Source organism: Festucalex cinctus, chromosome 9 (genome assembly GCF_051991245.1).
Source record: "Festucalex cinctus isolate MCC-2025b chromosome 9, RoL_Fcin_1.0, whole genome shotgun sequence".
NCBI classification, from domain to species: Eukaryota; Metazoa; Chordata; class Actinopteri; order Syngnathiformes; family Syngnathidae; genus Festucalex; species Festucalex cinctus.
In genome coordinates this window covers 6160421-6176406 of record NC_135419.1, presented here as the reverse complement: position 1 = coordinate 6176406, position 15986 = coordinate 6160421, and the positions used below count along the sequence as shown (strand labels likewise).

Here is a 15986-nt window from a genome sequence, read left to right as displayed (position 1 = left end):
AATCTATTAATAGAAGGCTGACATTTCTGCACCCTATACGAGTACGCTCCACTTGAGTGTGAGCCATTTTCTCAAACCACCAAGGACACTTTCCCCAGCGGGAATTGATTAGCTCTCTTCGTTTGAGACTATGAAATAACTTTGATTAGCAATTAAACATTTTCTCATTGTCTATTCTTTGTTTTGTTCCTTTCAAGTCTGTATTTTTGGATCAAATGGGCCCAACACCGAGTTGGAGCAGCAGTTATTGTGCTTCTTCTCACATAATTCCTCCTCTCAGATGTGTTTGTGCACTACTGTACACCATATCAGCGGGGTTATCATTATCAGATGATCATTATCGGCTCTCATGGAGGAGAAATCCAAAAGGAAATGTGTTGTTCCAAAAAAAGCTTCAATTTGAGCACTTCAAAGGATGTGCCTTCGCCACATTTCCATAACTTTTTATCTGTAATCTGTTCCTAATGAGCAATTTTTCTCTCAGAAATGTGCTGTAGAGATGGACTACGTAATAACATTGTTCAATTCAAATGATCCATTTGCGATGCCACACATCTTTCGCTTGGCCTCAAGTTCACAATGCTGAAGAAAGGATGTACAAAAAGAGAAAAATATTCTGTTAGAATACCGGGAAATTGCACACAATGTCCGTAAACTATGTGTCCAATAATTTTACAGTTTATACAGTTGTATAAAAGCTCTCTAAATTTCATAGCAAGAGCTAACAACATAGAACCCATTTACAGATTGTACAAAAATTAGGATATACATACTGTATATACAACAATATACTACATTTGCATGCATTTGCTAGCTATGCACAGTTGAATGTAGGCAAGACCATGGACTGGTTGGGAATGTTGGAGTATGCGCCTGGATGGTTTCATAACTAAACAAATGAATAGTTCAACTATAGCTTCAAATAAAACGTACTTATGGCATAAGTCTTTGTTTCAGCGAAAATGTCTGAAGACCTCCCAATGACAATCAGGATATGACTCCCATGGTCAGACTACACTGGATTTGAGATTTTAGCAATTGTTTAATGCAATTTTGTGGTACATTAATAGTCTAAAGTTCTTGTTATAAGTGATAGATAAAAGGTTGAAGGGTTTGCAATCCCTGTTATAGTTGATCCCAAAGTTTGAGTTTGACTTAGGGTTTGATTACAGTCTTCATATGTATATAGTACAACATCTAAATTGTCTAAAACGTCTTGACAATGTAATGAATATTATTCAGGTTGTGAATAATGAGGCCCAGTCGAGCTCCCGAATGGGTACTTTATTGATTAATGGCTGTGTCCAGTGCATTAGTTTTCAAATTGAATCATTATTATCATCATGTTTATTTAATACAAATAATATAAAAAATATATACTCAACACAACTTTGCTCAACCACTATAATTAGACTGTGGGTTACTGATAATTGTATTTAATATTTAGGGCTCTAATTTTGTGTCCAGTACAAATCTAATCCAAGGCACGGTCAAAATGTGCGCAGGGGTGGGCTAAACTGTGTTTTGATATTTTCACAGGTTGGCACAGTGAGTGGGCACTTGAAGACCACCGTCATGTGTACGTACGTATGTGACCTGCCACCACCACTCCTGACTAGGGGGTGATTTAAAAAATAGAAATAAGATAAAAATAGTAATGATGATGCATGTCATTATCATACTTGAGAATTAAATACGATGACAACAACGATATGTCCGATCTGTCTGCTTGTGCACCGATCAAATTCACTGCGATATTTATTTAGATGTGGCTCCAGCATGCATAAAATTTAGTGGACTTTCAGCCACCAAACTCTCAGGAAAAGCTCTCAGTACGCCAGAACCAGTCTGCCAAATTGACAATCGGGCAAAACAAGGCTGCACCGGCATGAAAATCAGTTCATGTCAGTTTTTACATTTTTAAATGCAGCTGAATCATCTATGAATATAGAGCCTTTAAAGTTCAATTTCGAGAAATTGTAATAAAAAATTAATCTTCATATTAGATCGCATTGAAAGCTCTTACTGGAATTTCAGGTTGATATAGTGTGTATGATAATAAATGCAAACAGTTTTATTCTACATACAGTTCTTTGATTTGCACATTTTTCAGTCATGCTGTTGATTGCTCGTCTCCAGATTTTAGTCTGCAGTAGGTAATTTACCGGAAAACACCACTGTGTGTGAGGCAAGCTGTTGCGAGAAGTTCAAAACAAATAATCAGAGTCATCCAAATTTGCAGTACAATGCAAAAGACTTTAATAAATTTTTGAAGCGCACACATACATGAAACAGTTACAGTTTTTTCCACATTGGCAAATCAAAGTCAAATACAAAGATCGTGTAAGGTGCATATTGTACTTCACATTGAATCAAAGTGAGGTCATCTGTCTCCCTTACAACAATACAAGTTGTCAAATTCATAAGTATTTTTGTTGTTGTTGTTAATTCCCCAACGATCAGCCAAATCTAATCATTACAGTACTAGGATGCTATGGACACGTCATACTGTAGCTCCTACGCTGAAGTGAATACATTTGATACCATAATTACATGTACAGTATATACCTCCTCCGATAATAACAATCTGCCTCAACGGAAGGCAACACAATTAAAAGCCTTAAAATAGACATAGTCGGTTGGCACAAAATCAGAAAGGCTGCTGGAAGGAATATGTCTAGAATTCAACGTCTGCAGTTTCTGGTCCAGCCCGGCTGTACATTCCAAATTGACTGGCTATGTCTATTTTAATGAATCTAATTCTATGGTTATATACGTGTGATGCATCATAGGCTTCATATAATTAACTTATCAGTGTTTTTTCCACATCAACCAGTCAATTCAGAAATGATCTACTCAGGACCAGTTGTGCCATAGCGATGCTGTGAGATGTGTCTAGACAGATGATAATGCTCTGAACAAGAGGTCACAAGGTTTGGTGCTCAATGTTCCCGTCAACTATAAAAATTATTCCTGCAAGTGTAAAGAAGTGCAAGCAAGTTACTTTCACTTATAAGCCTGTCAACCAAATATTATAGATGATTTCTGTCTTTTTTTTCCTTTTTTTTTTTGTGTCATTTTAACCATCTGGAGTCATTTTATTATCTCTCAGCAGGTTAAAGCATTTCCCAACTTGGGAATTTAAAGTGACACGCAAAAGGTCAGGCTTAGTGCTCTTCAAATCTGCCCTACATAAACAGCCTTTGATTATAACCCGAGTCTCTTGTGATTGTGGCTTATCTCAAAGTATTAAACTTGTCCTACCAACTCTCCCAGTGTAATAACAAAAAGGCCATCAGAATCATAGTGGGTAGGGGTAGTGGGTACACTTAAAAAAAAAAAACTCAGAGGCAACAAAAAAGGAGGCTAGCAAATGATGAAAAGGTGAAAACAAGTTCACCGTGATGTGTGCACTAGCGGGAGCCTACGGGCCAGTAGACCTTGCAGCATAAATACATATTAAGTCATTAGTTCTGAGAGCAAGCTCACATGGAAATTAATGCAGAAAAAAAAAAATTAAGACAATAAAATGCCATTAGGCAACTTTGCAAAACAAAAAAAAGGCAAGGGAAATGTACTTAATAAATATAAACACCATCAACTCTGTATTGGATAAACATACATACATATAAACATACTTTACAGATCTATTGACACCTATTTTACAGCATGGGTGCTGGAGATTAAGGTCATAGCATCGGACTCAAACACAAGTCACACTTCCAATACATTTTACAAGAGGATTTTTGTCAAGTTTCAAGCAGGAAAACATGAAGCGTCTTTTTTTTTTTTTTTTCATTTCCCCCATTTTCCCCCTCTCTCTTCCACCCCCATGTCTGTATGAAGAGGTGAGCTTTGAGGCTGTACAGGCAGCAAAGTACTTGTTCACCTTGGCACTTCCTGCCTTCTGCCCTCACTCCTTCTCTCTTTTTTTTTTCTCTGTCCCATCTCTTTCTCTCTCTCTCTCTCTTTTTCTTTAGGTAGTGGGAGCTAGAGATTGATTTTAATCCTGTGGGAGCGAGCTGTACCTGTGCCACAGAGTGTGCCATAGTGTGGTGGTTTCAGTGCAGTCTCCTGAAATATAGAGAGACAGACAGATATAGGGAGATTGGAGTTACAATATAAATATCATCCAGCTCTGAGCAGTCTAAACCATAGCCTCATCTGTGCCAGGCTACACTCAACACAGAATACAAAAAAAAAAAGTAATAATAATACAAATCTCTAAAGTGATAGTGATAAAGATCATAATATTAAAAACATTCTTCAAGGGATGGCTGGCAATCATGTTATTTTCATGTCAGGTTTCCTTGAAGAATGCTACAGTTTTGTGCATTTGTTTTCCTGTACTTATCAGAGCATCCAATTATCACTCCCAATTTTTTATTTTTATTTTTTGTCTCCCACCACACCAGGCTAGCACTCTTCACCCCGCTCAAACAACAAAATCTGGATGAATTTAGGCCCACTCTTTCGGACCCTTGCCAGTGGGTCCTCTGATATGTACAGAATATCACACGGTGCTGTTTTTTCATAATGCAAGCAGCACAACTGGCGTTGACTGGGAGAGAGAGAGAGAGAAAGAGTCTGAGAATGTGACTCACACAGAGACATTACACCACAGTGCTCACATAAGGACGTTGGTCATGAAGCAACCGGATGAAAAAAAAAAAAAAAGATGGATTCAAAAAAAACAAAACAATATTGTACATTTGACTATGTTGGATAATCATGCTGTTGCTTCTCGCTGAAAGTGAGTCATCACAAACACCTTGGGTGGTTTGTAGCAATATTTTTTGGCCTCAAAAATGTGTTCATGCATGGAAAAAATGGACATGTATTGGCTATGACACAGACACTACACGTATGTTGCTGGTTTACCCTTTTACATCTATAACAGCTTCCATACTTATCAAAAGACTTCCTACACGATTTTAGTCAACATCAGTGGTCATTTTTTTTTAAGGTCACCGGTTTCAAACCTGAAAGAGGACCTAGCTCATAATCACGTTTGTCCAAAAGGTGTAAGCAGTTGAGCATGAGGTATGTCTCAGTATATTACAGAAACAATGACGGCAATTTGTCATCTATTTAGCCATGGGAGAAGACCTTACACACCCTTGAATACGAGGTCAACAAAAGAATGTGTTAGCCTTTTGTCTGCCTGCATGTTGGCGTGATGTCGGAGATCACTCAAACAAGGTGGCGCTCGCTTAATCGGCCCCTGCTAAAGTGCACACCATCACAAGTGCTGCTCATCACCGGCGGGCAGGTTGACCTCTAATACAATGCAGCACAGGTTGAAAGAAAGTGATGAGATGTGTAAAAACTAAGGAGGGGTGGGAAGCGTGCATGAGTGTGTGCCTGGCGAGGGTGGGTATTGCCGCTGTATAATGGAGCCATATGGTAGCACAAATCTGTAGTCTCTGAAGTGTCTTTTACAAGCTGTACTCTTTAACAGCTACATCTGTACAGTCCCTGGAAACATTTTGGTGACCTTAACCCATAAGCTGCTCTGCATGTGCGGATTTTTTCTAAGCTGTGTGAGTTTTTTGGGGGCATTATTTGAACCAGCTTTCAGTAGGTGGGTTTCCAGCCACCCATTTTTTATTCAAATTTTCAAGAATTGCAAAATAATATAATTTCGGAAAAAGGCCTACAATTTGGAAAAAAAGAAAAAAAAAAAGGTTTTATGCATGCAGGGGATGAATTTTTCATCTTATCGTAAAACGAAAATGCAAATTTGGGCTATGGAAAGAGGTTTTTCGAATAACGATGACAGGACTGGATATCACGTTGCATGTTTTGACCAGATATATTAAGATAAGACTGAACTGATGGCGGCACACTGTGAGAAGGCAAACTTCAAAATAAACCTTTAGCATACCTAAGAATAAATGGGCCTCAATGCCTTGGCTCGCTTTTATTTTAAAAGTGTTCCGGGTAGCGTGTGGGGGAAGCTGACTTGACTCATCCCATGACTTATAGTTAAGAGGAGTTTATATCACCATCACTCACTTTTGCCACCAATATCAATAAAAAACAATCACAAATTCATGTCCGATCGTTTTTTTTTAATGTTTTAAGTGTCCCAAAGACGTATTTATACGTTTTTTTTTGTTTTTTTTTTTTTAAATGCTAGAGCATACAGAAGGCTTTGATGAAGCCTCTCAACTGCATAGAACGGTTGCAGAAATGGTAGTTATTACACAAACGGCCAGCAGGTGGCAGCATAGCAAAGGAGATCAACCAGGGCCATCTAGAAAAAAAGCTAAATTACTTAGAATTTTAAATAGATTTGTGAAAACTGATGAAACTTAGCTCTCTTCTAATGTTAATTGCTGCAAAATGGAAACAGATAGAAACATACTTTTTTTTGTCCTGATGAAAGAAGAGACTTTAATCTTTCTTTAGATAGGTTCCATGTTTTTATAGCAATTGAACACAATATTCTGTGGGCCTTGCAAAATCAGTCAAAATTCAGTACAACAGCCGGGAGCGAACAGGATTGCTTTTGTGAAAATGGCTGGGAGTGAATGAGTTTAAGGATAATAATAATAATAATAATAATAATAATAATAATAACAATAATAATAATAATAATAATAATAATAATTGACACTTTCATATTACGTCATCACACGGCGCAGTCTCCTCATATTCACATAATAATAAATAGAAACGGGGATAAGTTGCAAGCTCGTTTTGCACATTCTTACTAAATTTTAAACATTTGGACTGAAACCTAATTACTTAGTACAAGGCAGCAATGGAGTATGGGTTTATTAAAGTATATACTGTACATCAGCCACTTCCATAAACCAAACAGAAAAACAAACAAAACTGTCATTGATTGTTTTTAATTAGGTTTATGGTGTCTTGGCCTAAGTGGTACCAAATTACACAGTTTGAGGGCCTCACTTGAAGTTTTCTCCACAAACTAATTGTCATTACTCATTTAAGGCACACCAATTATATACTGTAACATGGAGATTGTTTTATGAAAGAGTCCCAGTAAACAAACACCTATTACCACATCACTTTGGGATCTGAGGCAGACACACCCAAGTGTCATCTTAGAGGATCACCGCCTGCTTCCCTCCTCTTATAAGCCTTATACAAAACCTAATTACAGCGATTTTAATCATACTGTATTACGAGTGATTAACCCTTTAGTGCATTTAATTAACCTTTGCAGCCACAGATTTTCATCATGCTTTTTTTTTTTCTCCATGACACAGGCTTTAAATAATCACACTTAAAACTGGAGGGAAATCTAATGTCTAAAGTGGGAGCCATCACTTGTCAATTGCTTAAGGGGGCAGAAGAATATAGATGTGTTATTATGAGTAACTGTTGAAAATGTGGTTAATTTCAACCAGTGAGGACTTATTTTTCGAGATAACCTTTAAAATATTTTGGGGCTCGTGACACGAGGATGAAAATACAAAATATAGATCAGAGCTCGACAGGGCAAAATGCAATTGGATAGAATGTTATCATATATGCATTGATTTTAAATTGATTCTCAAATGACTTTATCTCACAATGCTCAAAACCCAAGATGGATAATAATTCAGAAATGAGAAACTCCAGCGGTATATTTTTGCATATTTCACGGCAGCCGCAACCACAGTGGGGGGGGGGGATCATACTGACAAGCCGAGAGTGTGTCACATACAAACATATTATGAATTAAATCTTTCGTACTCGGGGCTGTAGTAGGCTTATGCATTATACACCATGTCAGAGCATGGCTTTTAACCAGGTTTTAAAAAGAAAGGTGGATGAACTGAATGACTCTCAGCTCAGTGTGGGTGTCCTCATAAATTATCCTCAGCACAATATTTCACGGGATAAACAGTCATTTAGCCAAACCATGCCAAGATTAATGTTAAGGTATACTAGATGACATTAGAAATAAAAGAAAAAATAAGAATCAAAAGGCAAAATAAAACACAGACACACACGGTTGGAAAAGTGTAAACAACAAACAAAAGCAAAGACCTCATCAAAGTCAAGACGTTGATGCAATATCATGGCGGTGACCCAGAATTGAATGAATGGCAGGTTTGATCATTATAATCATGACAGAAATGAAAGCCAACCAAGGAGGTGCCAAATCCACCAAAAGGGTAAAGATGAAAAACATGATGGATATAAAACAGTAGCTATGTTCAAAATATGTATTTGTCATGTATGGTAATTTGACTTAAGAGCTCCTCAGTATCTTTTGGAACACAAACCAACACCACAGAAAAAAAGGCAAACCTCAACCTGGATGCTATTTCAGCTAATTTAAACAAAGTACTGAACGTGTATCTACATATGCAATTTATAACAATAATTGGGGTCATTAAAGAAGATCGTTTATGAGCTAAATGCAACGTCAGACGGGCATGCTTTTTATGGACTAGTGCTCCCTTGGTGTTTAAGTATATTGGTCTCAAAGCTCTGCGTCACCTTGATCCCTGTGACCCCTCCTCCTTCCCCCACCCCGAGCAGTACTTCGTCTTCCCCGTAGCACTCCGCTCTCGCTGTCGGCACAGAGCAAGGCCACCTCTCCTTACGTCTGATTTACATTTATTTCCCTCATCCGCTCTTATTTATTGGGGTACTTCTCGTTTGGCACATTTCTCTTTATGGAATCATAAGCCTTTGCTGTACTACCTCATTTAAATGAGCTTTCCCATGAAAAATTCTCCTATGAAACAACTCGTTGTACAATAAAAGCAGGACAGTTTTACTCCCCCCCCCCCCAAAATGAATTGCTGATTAAGTTAGAAGTCCCTGTCAATCCGGTTAGTCTGTTTACTTTTTGCTTGCTTGGTTTAAACGGATAGTCTAAATATTTGCACAAAGCTTAACTCAGCCCTTGACCACGAATAAATCCGTCGAGTTCAGTAATCACTGCTCATAACATAGTCGAAAAAGGGTACGATGCAAGTATTCACTGTGATAGCGCTTGTGCAATAACTGTGATTAATGGCTGGACATATTTGTATACTAATAATAATAGTCTTCCTCGCAATAGTATTTACAGCTAACAGTGCAACATAATTACTTAAGATGCTCTAATGATTAGCTTTGTGTATGGGCTGAGTTTTAAGTGGAAGCGGATTTCTAACATTTCTATTGTATTGAGGATTTTTAGGAAATGCAAACACAATAACTTTTCATCTGAATTGTTGATTTCTACCATCATTAAAAAAAAAAGAAACGGTTATTTTTCGGTCCCATGCTAGATGAAGGTAACAATAAGTATGAGACATGATTAAAAAGAAGACCCCCAAATTCAAAAGACCCAGTAATCATAATCGCACTGCTGCTGCTAATCAAGCTCTAAATGTGAAATTAACCTACCGCATGTAAATGATTATGCAATTATGATTGCGTACAAACGAGGGTGCATACAAGATTATGGCGCCTCACTCGTGTGTTGAATTTCATGAGAATTTTCATGTGCAAATGACATTCATGTAAACATTTTCTTGACTTATTTTGGAACTTATTTGCACCCCATGGTGCAAACCTGTTCCTGTCACATCAACTACCTTGGGGCAGCAGGGGTAGTATGAAAGGGGACTATGGTGGGAGGGTTGAAAAAAAAAGAAGTCATGAATTACCTGTCGTGTGGTGATTTGCCCTGGAGTCTTGAATCCCCCCTGACAGCCGCACTCTGACACACTGTATGGGTCGGAGCTCGTCGATGAGCACTTGGAGAGCGTGTCACAACCCACCACAAATGTGTTGTCCAAAGGGAGCTCCTGGATCACGTGATGCTTCTTTGGGGCCACCGGAGTCTCCGGTTTGATTTGAAATGTAGGCTGAGGGGACGCAGATTTGTAATGCTTGGCTAAGTCCGGGCTGTCGGGTTTGAAGGTGGTGGGTGTGGTGGCCCAGTTGTATTTCCCCATGGTTTGCTCCTCTAGCTCCACAGGGAGATCCAGCGTGCCATTAACATGCTCATGCGTCGGGTCGTCAGGCTTAGATTCATCGATGGTCACAAAGTTCAGGAGGAGGCTCTTTGGGGATCGCTTCTTTCTCTTCTTCTTCTTTTTGATTTGACGGTTCTCTTGGTTAGGTGACACCCACTCGCCGCTCTGCTTGCCCTTCTGCACAACTTTGTGTCTGGGTGTCTGTCGGCAGCGCACCAAGGCAGTCACAAATATCACCAAGATGACAGTCATGGTCCCAGCTATGATTGCTATGACAACAATCACATATCCGTTAGCTTGAGGTGTTACCTCACTGTCCCCTATGTTTCGGTCCAGTGGCGTCTCCATACTTTTCCGCAGTTGTTCTTGGATGAAAGTGGCATTTGAAACAGTGTCATTGACAAATAAGTGAATGAGTGCAATAGCTTGTAATGATTCCGGCTGCCCGAGATCTTTGACTTTGACAACCAGCCTATGCAGCCCTTGATCCGCCGCCACAATTTTCTCCTGCAGTGTTATGTTGCCTGTTGTTTTGTCGATGGAAAAGAGGCCTCGAGGGGAGACTCGAGATGTGATGATGATGCTGCTGGTAATGCTATACTGGAGCTCAGCATTCATACCTGTGTCATTGTCAATGGCAAACACTCTTGTCACAACGTTACCAGGGGTGGTGGTGGTCCGCACTAGGTCATAGGAGTAATTGGAAGCAGGAATAACAAACACAGGGCGATTGTCATTTACATCAACCACATTTATCGTGACCTTAGCATAGGAAGAGCTAGGGGGCTGCCCTGCATCCACCGCCTTCACCATAAATGTGTACGAGCTCTGCTGCTCTCGATCGAAGGTGATATTGGGCTTGATTACACCAGTTTGTGGGTCAATGATGAAATGATCTTTCCCGTTCAAAATGGACAGAGTCACAACAGCATTATCGCCCGCGTCCGCGTCTGTCACTGTGATTAAGCCCACGGTTCCAAAGAGAGGAAGGTTTTCAGGCACATAGAAGTTGTACTCAGGGTGTGTGAAAGCCGGGCTGTTGTCATTAAGGTCCTGAACGATTAGCCTGACAGTGACATTGCTCTGCAGAGACGATGAACCGTTGTCCCTGCCTATGACAGTGAATGAGTACCTTTCCTGCTTCTCTCTGTCCAGGCGTTTGCCAACCGAAAGGATTCCTGACCGTCTGTCTATATTAAACCCATCGGGTGCATCGGGGCCAAGGGTATAAATAATCTCAGCATTATGTCCGCTGTCTGCATCAGTGGCACTGATTTTTATTAACTGTGAGGATGGGTCATTATTCTCTGGTATGGAAAGTTGAATTTCTGGCTGGGGGAAGATGGGCGCATTGTCGTTCTCATCCTTGATTTTAATTAAAACCATAGCGGAAGTGTTCAAAGGAGGCGTCCCTCTATCCGAGGCCACTATCCTAATTGCATATTCTCGAGTTGTCTCATAATCGAGGGAAGCAGCTGTCTCTAGTAAAAACTGATCATTAAAGACAGGCTTCAGTCGAAATGGAACATCATGGTCAGTGTAGCAAGTGACTTTTCCATAGAGATCTGCATCTCTGTCTGTAACTGTGATGAGTGCTATTTTGGTGTTGAGGGGAGCATTCTCAGACAACAGGACGGTCCCGTTCACCAAGTTGATTATGTAGCGAGTGTCAATGGAGGGAACATTGTCATTAACGTCTGTAACATTGACAGTCACTGTGGCCCGTGAGGGTGTTGAGCTGCCATCACTGGCCAGAACAATAAGTTTGTGAACAGGAGTCAACTCCCTGTCCAATGACTGCTTTACAGTGATCAATCCTGTTGTGCTGTCAATGGCAAAGTGACGTTTGGTCGAGGCAGAGATCTGGTTACTGAAGGCGAAATGGATCTGGGCATTGGACCCCAGGTCTGCATCCGTTGCATGAAGCTGAACAACCGATGTTCCTGCCGGGGCATTCTCAGGTACTGTGACTTCCAAATCGCTATGCTTGAAGACAGGACGATTGTCGTTGACGTCGGAGATTGTGACTTGGAGGATAGCGGTGCTGGACTTGGGAGGGTTACCGCCATCTTCTACCTTTATCTTCATGACAAAGGTGTCCTTCTGCTCACGATCTAGGTTCTGCTGAACGATCAACTGTGGCCACTTGTCACCCTCTGGCGTCTCAATGATGTCTAAGCCAAATTCTCCGACACTCTGAAATGACAAAATACAACAAACAGTCACATTCACTCTGCTGTGCATAAATACAGTATAGGGTAAAATCACAGTCTTTACTTTGCCCTAAGTTTCTTATATGCAAATTGTTAGTCCCTAATATTTGCTGGTCTGTAATACTATCACCTTTGCATTTGCAAACTTTTAGAAAGCCATTAAATGCTGTTAAAGAAGCTCCTGTTAGCTAATCTTAGTCCTGTTATTTCAATCAGACGTTTAGCCTGACTTATATGTATAGAGTGTAATTTTAATAGCAAGTGATAACTTGATAACAATGCAGCTGGATTTACTGCACTCACATCACAAATTAAAAACATGCTCATCAACAGCCCAAATCAAAGCTCCAATCAACACATTCAACGCATGCTTCACAACATGAGTGAAATCTAAAGTCAATTAAGTAATCATTTTTAGAATGTGACAATTGATTGTAATTACTCAAAACCCCAAGTTACCCAAAAGTAGGCTACTGAAGTACCTTCTTGACATTAGATTTTCTGATACTGTGTGTACGTTTGTATACAGCACACATATTTAAAGTCTTTGATCCATCCATCCATTTTTTTGACCGCTTACTCCTCACAAGGTTTGTAGTGGTGCTGGAGCCTATCCCAGCTGGCTTCGGGCAGCGGGCGGGGTACACCCTGAACTGGTTGCCAGCCAATTGCAGAAAGACTAATGACCTCCTCAATGCAAGACCAGATTACCATATTTTGTAACGGTGGTGTGAAGAATTTTACATGTCCAAGCTGCCTACTTTTTTCGAGATGTGCTTAATTGAAGAGTATTACTGAGGGGAATAAACATATAAGTAATCCCCAATAAGAAACTGACAGAACTGGCACTGGTTGTAAACTTAATTGCATTCCTTTCCAAAAATAGCACTAGTGCTTAGAATTTCCAACTGAGTATGGTATTGCGCTATGTGCAGATCCAAAAAGAAGGGGGTAGATGTAAGCATAGGGTGTTGGAGGATGGGGGTAGAGCAGAGAGAGAGAGAGAGAGAGAGAGAGAGAGAGAGAGAGAGAGAGAGAGAGAGAGATCAAGCCCATGAATGAGCTGCATGCACATTATGAAACAAAGAAGCCCTTTGAAGCTCTTTCAGTCAGAAGCAGTTTCATGGTGAAAGAAAAAAAAGGGTTCTCTTTAAAATGATAAGCTTCATGCTGCACATAATGTTGGAAGTGATTACTCCCGTCTAGGCACAGCCATCAAATGAGATTAAGATACATACATTTTTCTTGTTCAAGTCGGGAAATTGTGTACACAAGAATCCTCGAAGGTTTAGAGAATCTAGGAGCGACCTTGTGCCAGCGTGAAGTCGACACATGGGAACGTGCAGGTGCGGCATGTAAATTATTGTGTACTCAGAAACAAATTGCTTGCAGAGAGTGTTGTCAACACGATTGACAGAACTACTTAAAAACAAGCCAGCGCAGCAGCAATGATCTCTAAGACTACCTTTTGGAGATGCATTATGGTATGCAAAAGTCCTGCAGGAATGCAGAGACATGGCATTAAAAACTTTGCATGAGAACGTACAGAAACGGTATAACAGAATTTCGGCACAATGTGCAACGGACCTATTTCTAGCAGCAATCACGGGGTCTCTATTGCTCATCAATACTCATCATTTCTCCATTGTTTGAATGGCGTATTGCTACAGCACAGTAGCTTAGTATTGGCACAATGATTTTGGACAAATACTAATATTAATAGTGGATGTTGAGTTAGGATGCGTCAACAGGAACGTTGCACAATGATTTATGAGGCAGCATTTGCTTGATGCTTTTGTCTTGGTTTCACACAATTTTACAGCTGACAAGACAGCACTCAGTGCATTTCAATAAGTTGAGGAGAGCTATCTCACAGGCTGTGCACACTCCTGAATACAGAATTAGTCTGGTGGATTGTGATAAGATCTTAGGCGGGCCAAGGGAAGGCCAAAATACTACTAGGAATCACTCACTCGAAACCCTTAGGCTGAGAAAGGACGAAGCAGCTCCAAACTGTTAAGCGTGCAGAACACGTCACACCATAGCTTGCTCTGTTTGTCACTACATGTACTGAACGGCTACAGTATTTCAAGAACGTTAAGGAATTTTCCATTCATACCACACTAATGAGCCAACATTTTTCGAGATGATTAGATAGGGATCAGGGCACAAAGGTGGGACGTGAGAGTACACAATGTAATCAAATCTGCCTAATTTAAATGAAAATAACTGAGAGATGCCAACAGAGGAAGTGTTAGCAGATGATGAGCAAAGGATGACTTCTCACCCCTCTTCTCCAGAGAGCAACACAGATTATCAGCAGATGCATCCTTCAGTTAGAAAGTTGATGACCTTATTAAAGCTCAGAGGAGATTGAGATTTGGTTGCGAATATATCAGAGGGACTATAGTGCGGTGATGACCGTCAGAAGCCCTTGCACCTCTTTATAATGTTGAGAGAAACCAGCTATCTTTGGTTATGGTGAACCTATTTTCCACAAAACCGTTTCAGACAACACGGGCTGTATTTGCTGTGGATGCCGGGGATATCAAAAACTTGGAGGTGGTATTTATGTATTCTGCGGGATCTAAGATAAGCTATTGCTTAACTCATTCACTCCAAGCCATTTTCACAGAAGTAGTCCCGTTCGCTCCCGGCTGTTTTACTGGATTTTGACTGATTTTGCAAGGCCCACAGAATATTGTGTTTTATGGCTATAAAAGCATGGAACCTATTAAAAGAAAGATTAAAGTCTCTTCTTTCATCAGGAAAAAAAAAGTATGTTTCTATCTGTTTCCGTTTTGCAGCAATTAGCATTAGAAGAGAGCTAAGTTTCATCAGTTTTCACAAATCTATTTAAAATTGTAAGTAATTGAGCTTTTTTTCTAGATGGCCCTGGTTGATCTCCTTTGCTCTGCTGCCACCTGCTGGCCGTTTGTGTAATAACTACCATTTCTGCAACCGTTCTTTGCAGTTGAGAGGCTGAATCAAAGCCTTCTGTATGCTCTAGCATAAAAAAAACAAAAAAACGTATAAATACGTCTTTGTGACACTTAGAACAAAAAAAAAAAAAAACTTTACACGTTATTGGGAGCAAATGAGTTCATTTATGTACAGTATCTTCTACAATGCTAATATCTGTAAGGGAGAGCGAGCGAGACAGACAATGTTTACATTCTGTCAATATTCCCACAAATGAATGGAAACCTTGGGTTAAGGTAAAAATTCTGCTTTCTGAAACATTCAAGATAGCCTATTTACATGCGTGAGTGGGCAGCGTTATTCTCAACCTGATCAAAATCACAACAAAGAGACAACGTCATTTCGCAAGGCGACACCATTTCCGCTTTTAACTTTCTGTGGTCAATAAAAGGCATTCTATTCATATCACTCATCACACTAATAAAGTAGTAGGTTTCTGCCTCACTCCAAAAGTGTGGTTCTTTGCTGCATCGTCGTGTGGCAGATGCACGTACTTATCCATACAGTATATGCGTGGAGACCAAAAATAACGTGAAAATACCAATCAATGTTTTCATGTTAGGCTCATTTATCAGCCGCCACACATATGATAAAAGTAGTTCCTGTACTTAAAAGACACATATTCCTTGCAAGTAGAGCATGTTGCAGAACACAAATCAATGACTTGTTCAATCAAGGCATTCCGACCGCGTTGGTGTTTGGGTTACAAAAGTGGTAAACCAGGGGTCTTATTTAGGTTTTTAAAATCCTGAATCTGAGCATATTTGGGTTTTTGCACGTGTATAATATTGCCATTATTCAGCTTTTGAAAGGGTTATTGACTGCATGTAGTCAGAGTGGGAGAAGAGACAGA

General features: G+C 39.9%; 1 protein-coding gene across 4 annotated transcripts in view; it reads right to left on the bottom strand.

Moving 5' to 3' along the window:
* pcdh11 (protocadherin 11) overlaps window positions 1-15986 on the bottom strand; it is a 156817-nt gene that overhangs the window by 126342 nt on the left and 14489 nt on the right. For 3 of the 4 annotated variants that reach the window (XM_077531811.1, XM_077531813.1, XM_077531812.1), the window contains exon 3: window positions 9627-12134. In XM_077531811.1, coding sequence (XP_077387937.1) covers window positions 9627-12134 — 2508 coding nt within the window. Of the gene's footprint in view, window positions 1-2235; window positions 4075-9626; window positions 12135-15986 lie in introns of those variants that run through there. The other variant, XM_077531814.1, reaches the window with a different exon arrangement.